We start from the raw sequence: 23923 nt of genomic DNA on the forward strand, positions 1-23923 counted from the left end.
AACCACAATGTACTTTCCCTCTTAATGAGTTACAAGGGGAGCTATTGGGTCCTCAGAAAAAAAGGGGAGGAATCTGAATTGCAATGCTGGGTTTCTTTCCATTTATCAATTCATTTATTCACTTTATATCCCAATTACAGACTGCATCTCTTCTCTTCTTCCAGTCCCATACTTACAAATTCCTCCCCCATTCCAGACCCAAAGAAACTAAGCAATGTTTTTTTATGCTTAGTCTGTACATTTTGTTTGAAAGTTCAGTCTTACTTATAATGGGATTTGAATTCTAAATATCAAGGTATGTATATATGTTATGCTCACACCGTGATTTGCATTGAGATAAAAACATCCATTATTTTTTGATATGTCATTAAGTTCTGGGGACATGATTTTCTTATTTACAGAACAGTGGGCACTGAAAGTGCAAATTTATTCAAAAACTATTTCAGGACAGCGCAATCGTAAGTCAGAATTTGAGATCACATAGTAGAGAGCATGATCACTTTAGCTGATGAGGTAAATAATATAGTTAATGATAATGCAGTTAATACAAACATGTTGTAAATTGCAGAATTATAAAGACTGGTCTTTAAAATTCTCACATTCACAAAAACAGTACACCTGTGGGTTCATAGACATGCTCGTGATCGTCCTCATGCTACTCATTTCATAGTGTATGCATTAAGCCACTATGTTTTCTATCAAAGATTATACATACGAACATATTCATATATTCACATATAAGTACATATATGTTTATTTGTTAATTACACATAAATGTCCCAGAAGCAAGCACTCAAAGCAGACTAGAAGAAAAAATGCAAATAAAATGATTACCGGTTTTTTTCTGCTGTGACCAAAGGGGCAGGGCTACTTAAATTACAAAGTTATAGGTTTGCACCTCAGACTTAAAAGAGATAAAGCTAATACCTTATCTCTTGAGATCCACCCGAAAGCCAAAAAGTTAGTTATTGTGAAAGTTGAAGAAAAGTGCCATGTGAATGTTAATCAAAGCAGTTAACATTCAAACAATGCCTGCTAGGACCACAGGTGCAGCATCATTCAGTGCCCCTCCATTAGGCGAGTCCCATACTTAGACTCCCCATCTAGGTGCCTGCAATGTTGTCCAAACTGAGAAAGTCTCATCTGTTCTCATTTCACTGCAGATATACAGTGCCCAGTGCTGCCCTCCATTATGAAAGCCATCTAATAATTACAAGACATGCTCACTAATTACCAAGAGCAATCCACTGTCAGTGCAATCTTCAGATTCTCCCCTGTAGGACTGAGTTTCCAGGTGCACACAGTGAAAAGTTTCCTGAGTGTGCATGTCTCATTGTCTGACTCCCCTTCTCTGAGTCCCTCCTTCCTGACTTCTTTAAAATGTTTGCTAGGCCGAGCAGCACACAGATTTGGCTTAAAATATTACGATTACTACTTTGAATATATTACTTAAAACCTCTGAACCTTAATGTCCTTATCTTTCAAGTATAGATAACAATTCCAAGATTGCAGTCATTAGTCAAATAATGGATGGAAAACTGGGTGACAACCGTGCTTCTGTTCTAGGGTTGCTGTGCTTCAGGGCACAAAAACAGCACCATCCAAGCTGTACTCTAGCCCAGAATTCTAGAGATGGCTGATAAAACGTTAACCACACACACAGCAACTGAAAGAACACCCTAGTCTGCTTCATTCCTGCTTCTAGCTTACTGTTATTACCACATGGTTCAGTCTTAAGTAGAGCACAGCTTAAATTATAGGTTTGATTATTGGCTAATTCCTCTCTTTCTCTCCCTGTAGACACATATTTAAAGACACATGTAAATCTCATTTAAATTGCTTACATTTTGTTGAATTGTTTCTCACATTCTTGAAGATTTTACAAAGCCAAAGAGATTTGTATTATGTCTTCTTATAAATCATATTTTTATGCCAAGCTTATAATGTATGACCATTTGCTGGATGCTAATATAAACCAACTACTAGAGATACATTTGTTGTGTAAAGTGGGTCCCTCTTGTGCAGATTGTGAATGTATACATGTAAACAGTAAGGCTGCGGCTATTAATGTAAGAACCCTAGAGAGAAAAACATTAAAAAAAACAAACCTTTTTTTCAGAGTTAAAAGTAGGTATTTAAGGAAAACACTGGGTCCATAGCAAGTGCATAACTATATAGGCATGTTGAATCATCACGCAGATTCTGAGCTTTTCTAGGCTTGCTCATTAAGAATCATCTGTCTTTGAGATCTCCTGCCTGCTTACTTCACAAATCTCTGCTCTTCATCTACTCTGTTTAACAACAAGGTTATTGTAAATCTTTGTTTTTAACACATGACAGTATGTTCTATGTATTTAGATTCTATGCCTTTCTGTATATGCTTGTTTTCTTCCAACCCAGGCAGAAGCAGGCAGTCTGTTCTAGGGCATCCATTCCCTTTAGAAAAATTAATTTCTCTGGTGTAAAAACAGAATCAAAATTGGCTAAATAGTGTCTTCTGCACAGCACTGTCCCACTATAGAACATGTGTGCTCATTTCAGACAAGCTGTTCTGTGAAGTTTTATTTAGTCCAGTGCCAGTCTCCAGATTTGTGAGTGTGACCTCCCTTCCAGCTACTAGCCTCCTGCTTTGTGATTGCGGCTACTGCTTCTGCTGTCAGTTGTAGCAATTACAAGCAACCCTGTGCAAAAACAAGATGTTTCTCAAAATAGATAAAAAACAGTTGGCTAGACAGAAAAAAGATACAGTGTCAACAAAAGTAGGTCTGTTCTCTTGTGATGTGTTGCTTGTTCAAACGTAATCTCATACATGTGTAAGAGTAGGCAGAAAATGAAATTATAGCCTGTGTATGTCCTAACATAAACTACCATTTTACTATGGAAGTAAACTGCAGAAACTTAATGTTTTACTCTTGTTCAAATTAAGACATGTAAGTAAAGAAAGGTATTGGGTGCCTGGGTTCCTTACACTCTTAATGAGAAGGCTCAGTCCTGTAAGTTAGTAACTACTCTAATCAAGTGAGGTCAGCAGGTGTTTCTGGTGCCATGGTCCAGGTCTGACCACACAGCTTGCCCAGGACAGCATGTGGAGGTTTCCTTGTAGCACTTTTCCTCCTTTTGTTTCAACTGAGAAGTAAAAGTAGATTGAGTGATAGTCTCTTGGCAGAGACATCTTTCCAAGTTCCTGTAGTTACCAAAGATGGCCAAAGGTCAGCAAAAGGACTCTCTTCTCCAATCAATTCTTTGCCAAGCAATGCTGAGGAGATGCTCCCTTAGAGCACAGCTTGGAGGAGTCCTGAGGAAGAGCCTGGCCCCAGCTATTCAGTCTCCCACTGCTATTTCCAGAGAGCTGAACTCTGGGGAGGGCATCATCCTGAAAGTGGCACAGGCATATTCAGATCCTGCTCCCAGACTTCACTGTTGTGCTCTGCCTCTTCCTACAGTGCACCAAGATGTAGTACATCAGGATCTGCTGTTCACCTGTGTTGCTTGTTTTACTCTGAACACCCTTGATAGATAAGAAACGCAGCCGCATTCTTGTATAATGTCTTTTTTCTACACATACATATCCATTTCGTTTTAAATTATATTTTATGCATACAATGTATTTTGATCATATCCACCTTCCAATCACCCATTCAAATCCTTCTATACCCCACCCCCCACATTTCTCTCCCAACTTGTTCCTCCTTTTCTTCTTTTTAGTCACTTATTCCAAGCACCACTATTCATACACACATGGGTATATGGTTGTTTATTTGTTAATCTTCCCTGGTCACACCCTTGAAGTAACTCTCCCTCCGCTAGCAGCCGCTGACCGCCAATAGCTTCTCAGCTAAGGGTGGGGCATAAATGCACATTTGGGTTTGCCTTATCTCTAACTGTTGAATAAATTGTCATTATTTCAAATCTTGTTTCACAAGACAGTTAACTAGAGTTTGCCAAATTGTACTTTGTCAATGCTTCCTCTTTTCCTCTACTTAAAATTCTAGAGCAGAAATTTTTATCTGGGCTCTTGGATGTAGCATGTATGTGAAAAAATACCAGAAGCCATAGGTCATAATATGCATAAAATTGTATGTGTATCTCCACATGCACACAGTCTTGATTGAAAAGCCTTGTGCCTTCTTTAGATAGACAAATAGATGCAAAAGTCTCCAAATACTGAGAACAGTTGTTCCTTTTTTTATATATATTTAGCAAATGGTACACTATACAACCTGTTCTCCTGAGGTTTAGACTGTCCACTGCCTTCTTTTTCCATTCTTGTTCATTGATAGCTTTATGGTTTCCTTTACTTTTCTGAATTTTTATGCCTTCTCTGTTTTAGTTTAAGTGACACTGTCAGTGGTGAGGACAGACAAAGCTGTCCTTTCAGCAGCCGACTTGCCTAATCTCCTGAAGACTTGGATCAAAGCAGGTTTTTTGCTTTGACTGTGAAAGAATTCAAGCCTCTTGGAAGAAAAGTTGGATAGTTTGTTAAGCATGATGTTAATATAGACCTAAGAATGAAGATTAAGATAAAAAGAAGTCCTAGAATGAAATAAGACACACAATGAAGAATAGGCATGGATTTCTCTAAAAGAAACTCATAGAAAGTAAAACATAACCAAGTTCTCAAGGGCTAGTCTCAGTTAATTGTGTTTTATTAGCTATGCATATTGTTTGGTGGATCTTAAATTACATTCCAGACTTGCTAGGAAACTTTCATCTTCTTTATCTCTTTAATATGATACATTATAGGGTGGCTCTGGAAATCTACCACACAGAGTTATAATCTGATAAAATAAAACCAAAAGCCACTAGACTTACAAACACAGTTGGAGTACATGCCCTTTCCTTGTAAATGTGGTTTGCTTGTGGTACACACTTTTAAAACCCAGTTCTCAGGAGCTGAAGACATGTGGAGCTCTGTGAGTTTGAGACCCTGTCTCAGAACAAAGGAGGGAAAGAAAGAAAGAAAGAAAGAAAGAAAGAAAGAAAGAAAGAAAGAAAGAAAGAAAGAAAGGGGAGGGAGGAGAAGAGGAGAAAGGAAGGAAAAAAGAAGGGAAGGAAGGAAGGGAGGGAGGGAGAAAGGGAGGGAGGGAGAAAAAAGGAAGGAAGGAAGGAAGGAAGGAAGGAAGGAAGGAAGGAAGGAAGGAAGGAAAATTACAGGTTCACAACTGAAAAAGGATAAAAGGCCTTGATCTGTAAATATGCCGAAGTTCTTGCTTCTCTGCAGAGAGAAGGCTTCATCCAGCTTCCCAAGTGAGGAAGTTCCAACAAATTTTATTCCTCCTTCTGCTGAAGAGAAGATGGTGAAATGAGACACTATATACCAAGCATCAGCAGGCTAAGTGGTGGTTATTTTCTTCATGTGACATCTCATTTAATGGAAATTAAATACAATACCTCAGGTTAGATCAAATGTTTAAAATGAGAAGATAGATTAGCTGTTTCCATAGAATATAAATATCAAAGTCCAGATTGAGATCTGTGTTTCAATCTCGAAATATTTTTCCATTTATTTTTTTCTAGACAGAGCGAGTGGCCGTACATTAGCAATGTCATCCTTACTTCCTATTGCTTTTCTTTCATCAAAAAATACTTTTACCATACTTTATGTAGAAAGGTAGCACAGATTCCCAAATGTCCACACATTGTTATACCTACAGCAATGTCCTAGGTCTCACATTATCATAAAAATAACTGGCTACACATTTATTAATGATTCAGTTTATAAATTGACCTTCATTAAACCCTGCCATCATCCTGGCCTTGCTAACATTTAAAATGTGGTGCCTCCAAGTCCAGTTCTCACCTTAGGCCCTGTTAGGGGTGTTTAACGTCTATCCACAGCTGTTCTGATTCAGTTAAAGTGGGTGGAACCTAGATAGACAACATAGTCTTGTGACACTTTCCCAGCTGTGGCTTGGCTTAAGAGCCCTCATTAGAAAAAGTGTAGTCTAGGGATGACTGGGAATATTTTTACAAAGGTAATTCCTCTGCCTGCCCCAACTGCTGAACAGGAATTGCTGACCTGGGATTGGAGGGGGTCCCCCAGCGAGGTGATCACCAGGCTCTTCGGAGACCCTTCTGATACAAGCTACAGGATGGAAAAGGCTTCTCTGATTATATGGATAGTAAAATGGTACTCCCCAAGAAGCTTTTCTCCCGGCTGTCAAGGAATCCTCAAGCTCCTTCAAATTTGCATTTTAATTACCTAACCCAGTTCTACAAACTATAAGTTTAAAGTCTTATTACTACTTTAAGAAATGTAATGGAATTCCATCTTTTTCTAGGCAGCACTTAAATGAGGTGCTTTTAATTGGTGGTTTGTGAATGCTATTCCAAAGTCCTATGAAGCCTGTATGCTTATCACAGAGAAAATTATAAAATAGAAAATCTCAAATGGCAAGTGTCTCAAATAGAATATTTTATGCTTACTGAAATGTTTAATTTATCCAATTGTGATTTTAAATGTTTCTGTACTTTTTTTTTTTTTGAGATTGTACTTATATAATTTCCCCTTCCCTTTTCTCTCTGCAAATTCTCTCATGCCCTCCTCCTTATACTCTCTCAATTTTGTACCTCCCCTTTTAAGCTGTTGCTACATGCATATACATTCTTAGATACATAAATACAATCTGTTCAGTCTATATAACATTACTTATGTGTGCACATATTTTCAGGGCTGACAATTTGGTGCGATTTTCCCCAGGGAAAACTTTTTCTCCTACTCCTAGCATTGCCTAGTTGCCTATAGTTCTTTGTGTAGAATTGAGGTCTTGCTGTCTTTTCCCATTCACATTGTTATGTCTATTGTTGTTGTTTTTGTTCTGCCCATCTTTAGGCAGTCATGTTGTTGAGACTGCTGATATTACTAAAAGACCCAGTCTCACAGTAAAGTCCATAGTCCTCTGACTCATAGAATCTTTCTGCCCTCTCTTCTGCAATGATCCCTGAACCTTAGGTACAGGAATTGTATTGTAGATATATCCATTGGGAGCGGCCTCCATAACTGCATTTTAATTGGTTATGTTTCTCTGTAATGCTTTATGACTATTTCAAAATATAGTTTCCTTGATGAGGCGTGAGTACTACACTAATCTGTAAGTATTTTAAGGACACATTTTTTTTTAACTGCAAGTAGGGATTATGCTGGTTTAGTAAAGTGTCAGTTATAGGTTCTCTTCCAAGATCCATGACTTCACTAGCCCTGGGTAGTTGCCTAGGTCAGTAAAATATTTTAAAGTGGTCTTTGTTGTATTTCCATTGTAGATGATACCAGCATTATACATATCATTCTTGGCATTTTATTAATATAGATTTTTATAAATTCATAATAATATAATTGAGGTATAATAAGCTAGACATATTTAAGACATCACCCCTAGATAAAATTACTCTGTGTCCTAAAACAGTTGTGGAGCATCAAATTCTGTTCGAGCATCACTTAAACGTACAAGGTTCCTGCTCTCACTAACGCAGAGTGAAGTTTTAGGGAAATCTTCTGAGTAAAGCAACATGGTCTAAGCTACTTAGACTATGGGGCTTAGAAGGTCACTAAGTATCAGTGAAATATGAAACAGAAAGGTCTTTGCCAAACAGGAGTAAAGCCCATTTGTATGAAGCTGTTTATCAAGCAGGATTTAACGTTTTACTCAGGAACCGGGTATAGCTCAAGCCTTGGAGTGACTGCCTAGCATAGGAGGGGCACTTTGCATTTCAGTGCCAGACAAAGTAAATGAAGTAAAATAAAACACCATCCTGCCCTTATGTCCCTTAAAAATGACAGCTGAGATGAGTTTCATGAAACGTGCGTTTGTCATTGTTGCTAATTTCTATTTCATCCTCTGCACCAATCACTTGGACCATGAAATTATCATATTTTGTGTTGCAAAGAATAAAAAAAATATGGTAGTTGTGGTTTTAGAGTAACGATATAGAATGTGCCTTTAATTACCTTTTAACTCTTTTTCCCTTTAAACTATCACATCCTCAATTGTTCAGATGCAGATATGCATACCAGCTAAACTGAGACTTAGTTTTTAGTCCTAAGCCTGTCCTTTTCCCTCCATTACAGGTTGGCTTCATGAGCTGGGAAAGAGACTGGAATCTCCATACTATGGCAACAACACACTGGGGGGCCCATCCATCCGAAGTGCCTATATTGCAGCCCTGTACTTCACTCTCAGCAGCCTGACGAGCGTTGGATTTGGGAATGTGTCTGCTAACACAGACGCAGAGAAGATCTTCTCCATCTGCACCATGCTGATTGGAGGTAAGGAACTCTTTTCAGGAGCAAGAAAGGGAACTGAGTCTCCAGATGCCCTCTTATTTTTTTGGTTCATTTCTGAAACACATAGCAATAAATTATTCAATACTGGAAGATCCTAGAAACACTGGTTAGGAAATAAGTTCGGGGTACTTTAATGTACACATAAATTAGCAGAGACCATACTGGTGCTGATAAGTCCATCTCCTGTGCAGATGAAAGGCTAATTTGGGGAGAACAAATACTAGTTTTTAAAGTACCATTTATCTCTTGGGAATTCCCTGAGTCTGAATTATAGTTGTACACTAGAAACTTCCAACAAAGTTACTATTACCAAATTTTATTCATACTAGCATAGTAAACTTTGGATGCTCAATGTCTCATTGGTTAAAAATATAATTAAACCTCAAAAGAATAAGTAATTTGCATTTTTTCTTGTTTTAAATGTCCCATCATCTGAACTGTATGTTTTGGTGCAATAGTAGGGTAATTTTTTTATAGGATATTTTATTTACATTTCAGATTTTATCCCCTTACCCCATTTCCCCCCACCCAGGAATTGCCTATCCCATACCCACTCCTCCAGCTTCTATGAGGACGTACCCCCATCTAACCCCCCACTCCCACCTCCCCATTCTCAAATTCTCCCACACTGGGCGTTGAGCCTTCATGGGACCAAGGATCTCCTTTCCCACCTATGATGACAAGGCCATTCTCCCCTACATATACAGCTGGAGTCATGGGTCCCTCCCTATGTATTCCCAGGCTGGTGGTTTAGACCCTGGAAAGCTCTGGTTGGTTGGTATTGCTCTCCTCATGGGGCTGCAACCCCTTTCAGCTCCTTCAGTCTTCTCTCTCACTCCTCCATTGGGAACCCCTTGATTAGTCCAATGATTAGCTGTGAACATCTGCCTCTGAATATGTCAGACTCTGGCAGACCTCTAAGGAGACTGCTATATCAGGCTCCTGTCAGCATTCACTTCCTGACAGCCACATCAGCGTTTACCTTTGGTGACTGCACGTGGGATGTATACCCAGGTGGAATGGTCTCCAGACAGCCCCTCCTTTGTTGGGGGCCGACTTTTAGCAGAAAGCGGCTATCAGCTTTGCAGCCATCTTGAGCCATATACCCTGACATGAGACTTGGATTACAATAGCCTACAACAGCTGAGCACACTCCGATAATCTTGGTTTAGATACCTTGGGTGTGTGAGATTAAAGGTGTGTGAGATTAAAGGTGTGTGACTTAAGAGTGACCTAGAGATCAGATTTAGAGACAAGACCTAAGGGCACAATTAAAGGCGTGACCTGAAGTCGTGGTTTAGAAGTGAGACATATAAAAGGATAGAGGCAGACAGAGAAAACAACAGATTACTTGACATTAGGTAGAAGACACTTGGCTCTAGAGAGAATCAGACACAGCAGAGAGAAGACAGAGAAGCAGGCACTTAGAAGAGAACTTGAAGAAGTAACTTGGAACTTGGAGGCACTCGGGACTAGGAACTAGGGACTAGGAACTTAGGACTTGAGACACTTTTAGGAGACACTTAGAGGAAGAGAGACTGAAGAATAAACGGGATTGAAACACACTCTGTCTGGTCTCCATTCCTCGCGACTGCCCTCACTCTCTCTTGCTGAACCCCGACCCTCGGACTGGAGCAGCAGCTTGGGCCGGGATACAGTGGCCGCCAAACGCGGGACAGCCCAGGCCTCAACATTCAGCTCGGGCCAAGACATTTTTTGGCCGCCCGAACGTGGGGCTAGTTCGGGCGGCAACATTTTTGCCACACAAACATGGGGCTAGTTTGGTTCTCAACACTCCTTCAGTTTCTGTCCCACACTGTCTCCATATTTGCTCCCTTGAGTATTTTGTTACTCCTTCTAAGAAGGACCAAAGCACCCACACTTGGTCTTCCTTCTTCATGAGCTTCATGTGGTCTGTGAGTTGAATCTTGGATATTTCAAGCTTCTGGGCTAATATCCACTTATCAGTGAGTGAATACTATGTGTGTTCTTTTGTGATTGGGTTACCTCACTCAATGATATTTTCTAGTTCCATCCATTTACCTAAGAATTTCTTGAATTCATTATTTTTAATAGCTGAGTAATACTCCATTGGGTAAATGTATCACATTTTCTGTATCCATTCTGCTGTTGAAGGACATCTGGGTTCTTTCCAGCTTCTGGTTATTATAAATAAGGCTGCTATGAACATAGTGGAGATATGTCCTTGTTATATGTTGGAGCATTTTCTGGGTATATGCCCAGGAGTGGTAAAGCTGGGTCCTCAGGTCATGCTATCTCCAATTTTCTGAAGAACCACCAGACTGATTTCCAGAGTGATTATATCAGCTTGCAATCCCACCAACAATGGAGGAGTGTTCCTCTTTCTCCACATCCTCGCCAGCATCTGCTGTCAGCTGAATTTTTGATCTTAGCCATTCTGATTGGTGTGAGATGGAATCTCAGGGTTGTTTTGATTTGCATTTCCCTGATGACTAAGGATGTGGAGCATTTCTTAAGGTGTTTCTCAGCCATTCGAGTTTCTTCAGTTGAGAATTCTTTGTTTAGTTCTGTATCCCATTTTAATAAGGTTATTTGGTTGTCTGGAGTCTAATTTCTTGAGTTCCTTGTATATATTGGATATCAGCCCTCTATCAGATGTAGGATTGGTAAAGATCTTTTCCCAATCTGTTGGTTGCCATTTTGTCCTATAGACAGTGTACTTTGCCTTACAGAAACTTTGCAGTTTTATGAGGTCCCATTTGTCAATTCTTGATCTTAGAGCATAAGCCATTGGTGTTCTGCTCAGGAACTTTTCCCCAGAGTTAGAAAGAGAAATTCTCAAATTCATTTAGAATAACAAAAACCCAGGATAGCAAAAACTATTGTCAACAATAAAAGAACTTCTGGGGAATCACCATCCCCGACCTCAAGTTGTACTACAGAGCAATACTGATAAAACTTGCATGGTATTGGTACAGAGACAGGTAGGAGGATCGATGGAATAGAATTGAAGACCCAGAAATGAACCCACACACCTATGGTCACTTGATCTTTGACCTATTGTCACTTGAGCTAAAACTGTCCAATGGAAAAAGAACAGCATTTTCAACAAATGGTGCTGATTCAACTGGAGGATAACATATAGAAGAATGCAAATTAATCCATTCTTATCTCCTTGTACAAAGCTCAAGTCCAAGTAGATAAAGGACCTTCACATAAAACCAGATACACTGAAACTAATAGAAGAGAAGGTGAGGAAGAACCTTGAATACTTGGACACAGAGTAATTCTTGAGACAGGTCAGTGAGGTCGGGATTCTTTCTCTTAACCAATGTTATTGCACAAGTTTCCTTAAGCCCCAGATTCACTTTTTGATAATCTGCTTTAAAAGCCTGGGTTTTGTTTGAGGCCCCTGGCTCATATATAGCAGAGGTCTGCTTGGTCTGACCTCAGTGGCAGAGGATGTCCTTAAACCTGGAGAGATTTGAGGCCCCCAGGGAAGGGGAGGCCTGGTAGGGTGAAGCACCCTCTTGGAGGTAAATGGGAGGAAAAATGGGTTAAGGAACTGTGGGAGAGGGGACTGAAAGTGGGGAGCAACAGTTGGAATGTAAATAAATAAAACAGATTTTTTTAAAAGTCTGGGTTTTAACTCCACAAACCTTTCTACTTTGGTAGCAGAGGTTCCTCACTTCTGCCAATAAGCAGCATCAGTGAGAGCCTGGTAGGCAGAAAGAGGGGCAAGGCTTTGCTTACTTCTGGCATGCAAGCTTTCCTTCAGAGAGACAGCCTTTTTTCAGGGGTAGCTTACACCTTCAAGTCTCCACAGAGACCTCTGCATTCTGGGAATGCTACCACCCCATCAAGTCACAACTACAGCTGTCTAGTGTCTCAGATGCAAAGAGGGAAGCACAGAGAAGGGAGCTTCAGAACACCCAGGAACCTCCACACTTAAGCTTTACTGCTTCAACCCTCTGCTGCCAGCAAAACCAGCTCCCTATAACTTGCCCTGCTGAAAGACTTGGCATAATCTGATTCTTCAGAATCGATTCATGGTTGATACTACTGTTGTTGGCACCTTTCAAATGACTCATCTAAAGCTTTGGGTATTGAAGTAACTTTATAAGACACATAGCCAATAGGAGGCAAAGTTTGAATGTACATGAAGGGGAGGATGGCCTTGTCTGGCATAGGTGGGAGAGGAGATTCTTGGTCCCATGAAGGATGAACACCAAGTGTGTGTGGGGGGAGGGGGAATTTGAGGATGGGGAGGTGGGAGCGGGTGGGGGGGTTGGTGGGGGCACATCCTCATAGAAGCATGAGGAGGGGATGGGCTAGGAGATTCCTGGGTGGGGGGGAAGGGGGATTAGGGGATAAAATCTGAAATGTAAATATAATATCCAATTAAAAAAAAGAAAAAATAAATTAATTAAAATAAAATAAAGAAAACATAGAAGTGAACTTTACAAAACAGTATACTGCCTGTAAGGAACAGGTACAGATCTGCATATCCTCCTGGGTGAAGTAAGCATTCCTGATCAAGTTAGTTTAGCACTGTATTTCCCAAAAGCCTGTTTTGTCATCTTGCCTTACTGCCCTGAACCCCAAATATCTGTTAGAGAGGTAGAAGTTAGGATGTAGACAGCATGTACCATGTACAGATGTCTTTATCCACAGAGTAAAACCAAAATCCAACACAAGTTAGAATTTGGACAGTACCAGGCAAGGAGTGCCTGGTGCCAAGTCAAGGGAGGAAGCTGAGAAGCAATAAGGGAGAAGAGCCAACCTCTGCAGTCATCCTTGGAAAGGGTTGCAGAAGCAGCATGCTGGGACTACAGCAATTTCACAGGCTCTTGGTCCATGCCAAGTGCTAACAGCCTAGAGAGCAGAGAACAGGAATTCTCATTTCTAAAGAGCTACAACTTGCCAGAACCCATGGTGGCTGCTTCACACCCAGTGTTATGATTTACGTAATTCCCACGCTCCTCGATGGCCCATTTTTCTGCCTAACAAAATGACAAGCACTTTGCAAGTTAGCTCAGCTAAACTTATTTAACATTGCCCATGTTTCTTCTTCTCCTGATGGAAGTGTTGTGAGATGTTCCATGCAAAAGCCTGCTAGTTTGGCCATTTGAGAAATCTGACAGACAGCTAGGCACACTCTCTGTTGATCCACCTACCATACTAAGTGATCCTTGACCAGAAATTGTCAAAGCATTATTCATCTAATCCCTGTTCTTCCCTGAACCTGGGAGCTATTATTGCTCACAAACTCAAAATATTTGAAATATAATTTAGTAATGCTACTTTGTTAATTCTTTGCTAAATATATTTTGAACAAATTTCCTGTTGTAAAAGCAGTGTGTAACTGGCATCAGGACTTGAGGTGACCTAACAGTGGGTGGAAACAGCAGCGACATTGCTCTCATGCTAAATGACCTGAGTGGCTTACACTTCTTAAAGCTTTCCATTTAAATTTGTGGGTATATTATTGTGAGATTTGCCCTGGGCTAAAAGAAATGATGTGTTAATTTAGTATCTTCTAATTAAGAAATTACTTGCACATCATTGAGAACTAATTATAAAAACTTACAATATAAAGCACTTTATTCATGTAATTCTTATAGCACTATGAAAGAGAGATTATTAATATCCAATTAAACTAAAGGCCTTAAAAGACTGAAAAATTTAAATGCTAAGACTCACTAAGACCTGACAATTTTTTGTAAAATATCATAGTATCCCATTTTGATATCCACATATATATTCAATATAAGTACCTATAATTATGGAGTGTAAACATAATTTATATAGAGAAAGTATTTTAAGCTGCAAAATAAAGATGTTAAGCCAAAATATTTAAAATTTCATACCAAGAAAAGCCTACAAAACCTTAAAAGCACTGATTAAAAAAAAAACAAATTCAAAGGGTTCAGATAGCTGTTAGAGTTTGTAAGTTAATAGTAAAGCCAGTGTGAAAAGATCAAACGTATGTGCATCTATTAGTAACATATGATCACAAAGGGAAGTGCAAAATAATACAGAAACTTCAAATATATAGAAAAATTTTAACTAGAATTCTACAAAACTGCACAGAAAACTGCAAAGCACTAGTGAGAAATTTTACAAATGGATTAAAGTTGTTGGAAGGTACACAAAGTGGTACATTCAATGTTGTAATGATACCAGTTTTACCCAGTATGTGTATGTGATCTCTGTAACAGGAGTCAAAGCAGCTGTGTGTCTGTTTGCTTGAGAATGGGCAGGTGTTTATAAAAAGCAGTGAGAATCAGAACCGAAAGTAGCCAAAGCAAATCAGGAATAGACACAAAATTAGAAGACCTGCATTCAAAATACACTGTATATTGTGAAGTTACAGATATTAAGAAAATATAATGTTGGGTGAAGAGCCGACCAGAAAGTTGATGACATAGAAAGGAGTTTAGAATGAAGCACAAATATGCATGACCTCTTCAGCTTTGATAAGACTGACTCTAGACTACAATTCAAGGATGGTTGCATGGTCAATAAATATTACTGGGAACCAGAAAAGATGCTCGTTGTCAAGGCTGACAACTGGAGTTCAATTCTTGGAACCACATGGAGGATGGAAGAACTGGCTCCGACAAGTTGTCCTCTGACATTCACTCATGTCCCATGGTACATTCATACGCACACTCATATATACATACAAGTACATACATGCACACTCACAACGCACACACATATACACACATGACCTAAATAAATAAATAAATGTTTTCTTTTTTAAATTTTTTTGATTTTTTGTGAGTTTCATATCATGTACCCCAGTCTCCCTCATCTGCCCATCCCCTCATATCTATCTATCCTTTGCCCTTGAAGCTTTCACCCTCAAAAGAAAAGAAAAAACAGACAAATAAAAAAACCAAAGTATAGAATACATCTCATTGTGGAGGCTGTAATTTGTCACAGTGTGTCCCATGGTTTACCCCTTAGTCCACTCATCTTTACTTGCAAATGTTCATTACAATGAGTCATTGGCCTGGTCTAATGTCTGGGTTCTGTCACACCATCAAAGTTGGATCCTCACCAGGACTCCTCCTGGTTATCCTGTTATTGTCCTGTTGCGTCATGGGAATCCTGCAGCTTTGGATCAGGAAGACCGGCCCTTTCATGCACTCTATCACTTCACAGATGGTGTAGTTTTGGGGTGTGCGAATTCAAAATCCTGGATACTGGCTTGAGCTGTAGCTGAGCTGGTCAACCTGCCAGCTTTCCTTCATCTGTACCACTGGAGTGAGCTCTCTAACACTGGTCCATCTAGGCTACTCAATGCCTATGGGGCAGGAGGCAGGGCCACCTCTCCTGCTGTCATGCCCCCAGGGCTGGCCCATCTGCACCCAAGCCTCAAGAGCCAGTTTATTATGCTCCCCACTTGAGGCTATGCAACCAGTGAGGGACTAGGGTAGCTCTCTTTCTCTCACACCCTCAGGGCTAGCTTACCTGTGCCTTCTCTATGAAGGCCAGCTCCACTGTACTACTCAGGAAAGATGCAGGACCTGCTCTACCCAGTGCTACAACCAGTGCAGAACAGGAAGAGCTCACCAACTCTCAAGGTGCTGGGGCCAGCTCTCCTGACTCCCTCTGGTGGCAAGGGGCAAGAGTAGGTGAGGACATCACATCCTTGCCCAAGTCACCTCATGGCTGAGTGGCAGGACTACCTCCTCCATGCTCATGCCCTCAGGCCAACTTTCCTGTGCCCACTCCATCAGAGCTAGCCCTGCTCATGAGGTGAAGTACAGGATTCACTCTCCTTGAATGGCACTGAAAGTGAGAGGTGGAGTCAGCTCTCTAGAATGCCTCAGCCAATGAGGGGTGGGCATTAATTTGTACAGCCCCTGAACTCTATGTGGTCCCAGATGGCTGTGCAGAACAGGGATGCCCCCATCTGTATTATTTAGTGATAATATAGGCCTTGGACAGCAGCTCTTGGTGCTGGTGCTGAATGACACAGAGTCAGACGTGGCCTCAGGTGGCAAGGCTGGCTACTCACAACGGGTTATTCTTCTCCACCCTCATAGCTCCAGTTTCATCTCTCTTCATAATGCTCAAACGGTTCCACTTCTCGTTCTCTCCCATCTGTCTGCCACATACTTGAATACTCTAGTGGCTCCCACTGCAGGCTGGCCTCGAGGTGACCTCCTATACCCATGCTATGTAGCATGGCAGCAAACCGGCCTGTAGGTATCTGTGGTCCACACATGTGATGATAAGTGATGGGAAAGTCCTCTGTGCTGTGTTTCGTGGCAGCAGGTAGGCCTGTGTATGGATAAAAAAAAAATTTTAAAGATAAGTTTTGCTGAGTTCAATGTGTAGAGCTACTTGTTAAAAATTAATTCCAAATGGGATTTTGACAAAAAAAAAATGAAGGAATAAGCTATAAGAAAACATGAGAGCACATTCACATGAACCTGTATTCTGAAAAAGTTTCTTACATGTGACAGACATACCCCATTGTCTATATAAATAATTGTAATTTGAATGGCAGCGTATCTCCTTATCTGAAGACACCGCTAAAGGTCTTGAAGAGTAAATTGCAAGAATTAATTAATTTGCAAACATTTAGCATGAAAAAGGCTGCTTTCTGGTATATTTTTTAAAGGTAAGGGAAAACTGAGAATCCTCTAAAAACACATCAGAAAAACACTTTCAAGAAAAGATTTTGAATATTTGAATATACAGTAGGCTTACAAAAACACTACTCAGTATCATCCATGTAGATGTAAACTAAAACCAGAAGCAGACACCATGTTTGCACTCAGGAGAACTAGATGCTTAAAAACACTTCCTCTGAGCTTTGAGAGATAATCTATGTTTTGGCCTTCCTGTGCTGTTGAGGGCATTTCTATCCAATAAGCAATAATGTTGTCCATATCCATCAGACACACATATACTCAGTGGTCTACTAATTCCATTCCTTGTATATGTGTTTGCGACTGAGAATGCACTGTGCACATGCATATACGTGTTTATGCTTGTGCATGTGTGCTACTTGCATCTTGGTTCCTTGGGTTTCAATACACTGTCATTGATTCCATTACTTTGTGTCAATGAATCAGAACACCATGTTGCCAAGATGCTGTGGGAGAGCAGAAGGAGAGGAGGGAAGGAGTCATGGAGGGAGAGAGAGAAAGAAATGCAGGGAGGGAGGAAGAGAGGGAGGAAGGGATGGAGGGAAGGAGGAAGAGGGAGAGAAATACAGAGAGAGAGAGAGAGAGAGAGAGAGAGAGAGAGAGAGAGAGAGAGACTACATAGAGAAGAGTTATTTTCAGAATCTCCAGCAGGTAATAACAGTCTGATAGAATAATGCCATTAACAGAATAAACAAGTAATTTTTGAGAGTTATCTCTCTGAGAACTATAGCAGGATAAAGATGAACCATGTCCCGAAAATGTATAAATGAGTCACAAACTCAATGTAGAGCTGAGAATTCTAAGCTCAAAAATGAGTACACCCTGTATGATTCTGTGTAGAGAAAATTCAAAAGTATACTAGATTATTGGTTGCAATGTGAGTGATTTATGACTGTAGCCACCACTGGTGAGAAGGGTGGTTGGTGGCTCTGAAAGACACAAGCCTTCCAGGATGCCATTAATATCTGGGTTATTGATATGAAAGGTCATTCCATATTTGTGATCACTTTGGGAAATCTCACTAAGTTATTCATTCAACATTCTGCTCTCTCCCTCTCCTTCTCCCTCTCCCCCTCCCCCTTCCTCCTCCCCCCCTCCTCCTCCTCCTCCTCCTCCTCCTCCTCCTCCTCTTCTTCTTCTTCTTCTTCTTCTTCTTCTTCTTCTTCTTCTTCTTCTTCTTCTTCTTCTTCTTCTTCTTCCTCTCTCTCTCTCTCTCTCTCTCTCTCTCTCTCTCTCTCTCTCTCTCTCTGTATGTGTGTGTTGCCTTGTAAACTTAAGAAGGCAGGCAAACTAAAAATAGTGTAGCTATGAAGTGAGAATGAGAAGGACGCTGAGCCTAATTCTTAATTTTTTTATTTTTTTTAATTTGTGTTAACAAAGTTGATTCAAATCATTGGAGAAAGTTCCATTGTTCAACAGGTAGAAGATAATCACAAAGACCTAATAAAAGCCATTTTGAATGTCTCCTTTTTCCAAGGGAAATGGTTGTGAATTTTCTGAGTCAGTGAATACAAATTTTTAAGCTTCTTGTTCAAAGTTATAAAACTATGAAAAAAAGATACTACAGAACTGTAACTACCTCATTTAGCTCAAATAAATATTTATACTGCATGGTAGTGATGCCAAGCATGCTAGATCGCTGGGAGACAAAGATGACTAAGAACAAATGTTGCTTTTCAAGTTCACAGTTCAAATGATAGATATGGTGTTCAAGCAGATCACAGACCTGTTACCTGCTTCTTTAAAACCACCTTTCTGTTGTAATACCAACTTTAGAAAACCCAGATGGATACACAAAAAATTCATAATAACCAAACTGGAGTTTTCAATAACTATGTGAGTGTGTATGTGTATACATACATATGCATATGTGTATACATACATATGTGTCTAAAGTATCTAAAGAAAAATATTTCTTAAGAGTGGTTTATTCTATGTTATTTCATAAGCTCAATAGCTCGGAGGCTTAAATATTTTACTAGGAGGAAAACTAACACACACACACACACACACACACACACACACACACACAGAAAAAACCCACATATACACAGAATAAGCACCAGTGGGAAAAGGCCATCATAATATGAGAGCTGGGGTTTTATTCTAACTTATTAATTTAGAGGTGGTTTCCTATGCAGAAATAAGAGTTTGAGATTGTGGTGACTCAGACAGATGAGTTCCTTCCAACAACACTTATGAATGCTACAATTAATCCAGTAATTTATTTTATTGATAATGTACAATTAGGATGCTAAACGGTCTGAACACATTACTTCTCTCAGTTTAAGTGCTTTACACATTATAATTAAGCAAAGCAAAGTCAAAATCATACACGTAATTAAGAAAAGCAGTATTAGAATAAATGAAATAGGTTTATTCTCTGCACTCAATTTATTCTCTGGAAGAATACTATTACACACAGTTAAAGACAGCGGAGCTTCCAAGCCTTTGCCTTAGCAAAGCCTGAGATCTGTGTTTAATTTCAACATGGAGCGTAATCAGTTCTTTCCTTCAGTAAAGGGTTTTTGGATTTTTTTTCTTGGTGTGTGTGTGTGTGTGTGTGTGTGTGTGTGTGTCTGTATGTGTGTGTCTGTGTGTGTCTGTGTGTGTTTCTCCAGGTAAAATATTTAAGCCTCTGAGCTGTTGGGCTTGTAAAATAACAGAATAAACTACCCTTAAGAAATATTCAATTTTTCTTTAGGTATTTTTGTACAGGGAAGCACTCTGCTTTTGTTCTCTTATGTGTGCTTGTGTGCAGCAGGCACCAGTTGAATATTTCTTGATTCCTGCATCAAGAAGTGATTTCTACCAAGAGTGATGTAACTCTTGAAGACCTAGCGGAAAAACTTTAAAGCCTTTTCCCAGAGTCTTACTCTCTGAGTGCAATGACAGTTGTAATACTTTGCATTTTCAGGAGAAAAGTTTACTACTGCTTCACATATATACTAGGTGCTTCCACACAGGTCGAGATACTCAGCTCAGAATCATAGCTTAGAATATCCCTACAGATAAGGTAATAGCTCGTCTACTTAATGTATAAGGAAAATGTGGCCATATAAAGAGATTTCGCTTGTAAGTTCTCACAGTGAGGAAGAGCAAAGCAGGGATTTCAAACCTAGGTTTGTCTGATTCTGAAGCCTCTATTGTTTATGCAGTATTATACTACCTCCTGGAGATGGGTTCCAAATTTAACTATAAATAACTTTTACAAATAAGATATTGTTCATAAACTATGATTTTATAGGCCTGGGAGCCATTAGTCTATACAAAAATTATGATATATGACTTACTACATAATTTTAATTTTAATGTTAAATTAAAATAAAATTTATACATTGGCATTTATCAACTTCTGGTGACTATGGGGCAAAAAAAATAAACCGAACTGGGGCTGTCCTGAAATATTTTGTTTATGTATTTATGTTGCACTGTATGTAGCTTGGTGCTAAGGAACTTCTACTGTCATTCTTCCCACACTGACATTTTAGTACCAGGACCTTTTGATAGGTCCTCCCAGACAAGCTATTAATGTTTTAGTTCCTTTTAAGGAAAAAGCTACGTAAACCAGAGGTTTTACAGAACCCATGAACTTCTTATCTCACCTGCTGTCCTATTCCAGGGTAGGGATCTGGGATCAAATGTTTTGTCACTATGAGTGGATCTGCCGATGGGCACGAGATGTCCAGGCTCTCTTCCATCTTTTATTTTCATAGCCCTAGGTAAAGCCAAGTCTTCTTGGGTTATCTATTGGGATGTACATGAGCCATTCTCACTCTATTCTGGTAACTGCTATGAAATTCAAAATCCTGCAGTGTCTTTTCTGCCTTGTTGCCAACTACTTCGAAAAACAGAAATCTCCTAGTAGGTAAGGCCAGTCCTCTAATTCTGATTTTCTTTACCAAAAACAACTCTTTCAAACCCCTCTCCCATTAACTCCATAGTTGTGGGGAACAAACACTTGCACCTTGTCAAACACCAGTAGTAGTTTTCTGCTGCTGCTGTTTTTTTTTTGTTTGTTTGTTTTTTTTTTTTTTTTTTTTTTTTTTTTTTTTTTTTTTGGTTGGTTGGTTTGGTTGGTTGGTTGTTTTTTGTTTTTGGGTTTTTTTTTTTTTTTTTTTTTTGGATTCCAGCCATTGCCCCTACTTCTCACAGTTCTTCATCCCATTTCTCCTCCCTTTTGCCTCTGAGAAGGTGCTCTCCCAAGGTATTCCCCTTCCTTGGGGCCTCAAATCTCTCAAGGATTGGGCTTATTTTCTCCCACTGAGGCCAGACCAGGCAGTCCTCTGCTGTATATGTGCTGGGATCTCAGACCAGCTCATGTATACTGTCTGGTTGGTGGCTCAGTCTCCAGGAGTTTCCAGGGGTCCAGGTTAGTTGAGACTGCTGGACTTCCTATGGGTTCTTCCTCCTTTAATTCAACCACAGGGGTCCCAGACTTTAGTCCAATGGTTGGGAGTAATTATCTGCATCTGTATCAGTCAGCTGCTGGTAGGGCCTCTCAGAGGACAGTAATGCTAGGCTCCTGTCAGGCCTTGTTACCCACCCATGAGATGGATCCTAAATTGGGCTTGTCACTGGACTGCCTTTCTTTCAGTTTCTTCTCCATTTTTGTCCCTACAGTTCTTTTAGACAGAAACAATTCTGGTTCAAAATTTTGGCTGTAGTTTGGTAACCCCATCATTCCACTTGAGGCCCTATCTATCTACTGGAGGACAACTCTTAGGGAGTTCCCTCTTCCTACTGTTGGACATTTTGGCTAAGGTCACCCCTATTGCGTCCTGAGATCTCTCAACTCCCAGGTCTCTGGTATTTTCTAGAGGGTCCCACCTGCCACCCCAGGAGGCTGCATATTTCTATTCACTCTCCTGGCCCTCTGGGTTTTTGTGCTGTCCACACCCATACTTGATCCTTCTCCTCCCTTTCTCCTCCCCCCTTCTTCCACTCAGCTCCCTCCCTCCCTCTGCCTCCCATGATTATTTTGTTCCCCCTTCTAAGAGGGATTGAAGCATCCTCACTTGGGCCTTTCTGCTTGCTAAACTTCATACAGTCTGCTGGTTGTGTCCTAGGTATTCTGTACTTTTTGGCTAATATCCACTTATCAGTGAGTACATACTATGCATGTCCTTTGGGTGTGGGTTGCCACAGATTATATTTTCTAGTTTCATCTATTTGCCTGAAAAATTCATGATGTCCTTGGTTTTAATAGCTGAATAGTATTCTGTTGTGTAAATGAACTACATTTTCTTTATCTACTCTTCAGTTGAGGGGCATCTGGGTTGTTTCCAGCTTCTGGTTGTTACAAATAAGGCTGCTATGAACATAGTTGAGCAAGTGTCCTTGTGGGATGGTAGAGCATCTTTTCAGTATATGCCCAGAAGTGGTATAGCTAGGTCTTCAGGTAGAACTATTTCCAAATTTTTGAGGAACCCCCAAATTGATTTCCAGAGTGGTTGTACCAGTTTGAAATCCCACCAGCAATGTAGGAGTGTTGGTCTTTTTTCATATCTTTACCAGTCAGCATTTGCTGTCACTTGAGTTTTTGATTTTAGACATTCTGATTACTATAAGGTGGAATCTCAGGATCATTTTGATTGGCATTTCCCTGATGACTAAGGATTTTGAATATTTCTTTAAGTGCTTCTCTGACATTAAAGATTCCTCATTGTGAATTCGCTGAATGGCTCTGTGCCCAATTTTTTAATTAAGTTATTTAGTTTTTTTGGAAGTTAACTTCTTGAATTTTTTAAATGGTTTGAATGTTAACCCTCTACCAGATGTAGGGTTGGTGAAGATTTTTTCCCAATCTAGGTACTCTGATGGTCAGCTTTCATTGTCAACTTGACAACCCAGAATCATCTGGGAAGAGTCTCAAATAAGACTAGATATGATTGGCTTGTAAACATGTATTTGGGGGATTTTGTTAATCAATGTGGGGAGATCTAGCTTACATTGTACAATTCCCTAGGCAGGGGATTCTGAACTCTGTGTAGAAATGAAGCAAGGATATATGTATCCACTACTCTCTGCTCTCAACTGTGGATGTCATGTGACTAACTGCCTTAATTTCCCCACAATGATGAACTATTATTTAGAATTTTAAGCTTAAGTGAACTAATTTTTTGCCTAAATTGCTTTTGGAGAAGATGTTTTACCATAAGAACACGGATGAAGACAAAACAGTGCCAACTAAGTGAGAAAACTCACTGGAAGAGAGGACCACTGGCTTACTAGGACAGTGATAGTGACTCTACACCAAGCATCTGTGTTTCAACACATTCTTCTATGTCTGTCTTGTTCTCAAATTTTGAGTGTCTCCCTTAAGATTAAAGTGCATGCAAAGCTGAAGTGAGGATGAGAATTGAACTTATTATCACCCCAGCCTCCCACTTCTCAGAGAATCATCAAATTTGTAACAAGTGTCTTAATATTAATATTAATGTAAACATATCATTCATTAATATTCTATAACTACTTTCATTTACTTACCTTCTGGCTCATGGAATCAAACCTATGGCCACAAATGATTTCAGCGAGTGCTATGCCACTGAGCTGTATCCCAAGTCCTTAATGTCATGATTTTGCTCTGTGAGACTAAAATTCTAACAGTAGCTACCCAGTTATGATAATTAGGTTTGTTTTTAAAATAGACTTGCTAGTGTAATAGAATAATTGCTAACTGGAAATGTGTATCCTATTTTATGGAACTATTGAGAGAATGGAATCGTAACTATTAAAGTATGTGTAACTGCTAAGATAATCTTTATGTGGATAAAGTTCAAAGGAAAGATTTTTCAGATCCAGAAGGGCAGCTAAAAGAATACATGTGTACACAGGGGCTACTTTATATATTATTATTATTATTATTGTTGTTGTTGTTGTTGTTGTTGTTGTTAAAGCTATTGTTACTTTGATCAGGCCATGTGGAGGTCACATGACTGCTTCTGGATGCACCTTATGACTGAGGAGTTGTATTCATATGCTTCCA

At 39.8% G+C, this 23923-nt stretch overlaps 1 protein-coding gene across 1 annotated transcript in view; it reads left to right on the forward strand.

Annotated features, from left to right (window-relative positions):
- The window catches only part of Kcnh8 (potassium voltage-gated channel subfamily H member 8), a 344000-nt gene that overhangs the window by 276066 nt on the left and 44011 nt on the right, over window positions 1–23923 (forward strand). The window contains exon 8 of the mRNA XM_076914649.1: window positions 8066–8263. Within this exon, the coding sequence (XP_076770764.1) occupies window positions 8066–8263 (198 nt within the window). The remainder of the gene's footprint in view (window positions 1–8065; window positions 8264–23923) is intronic.

The sequence above is a fragment of the Arvicanthis niloticus genome, chromosome 17, assembly GCF_011762505.2.
Source record: "Arvicanthis niloticus isolate mArvNil1 chromosome 17, mArvNil1.pat.X, whole genome shotgun sequence".
NCBI classification, from domain to species: domain Eukaryota; kingdom Metazoa; phylum Chordata; class Mammalia; order Rodentia; family Muridae; genus Arvicanthis; species Arvicanthis niloticus.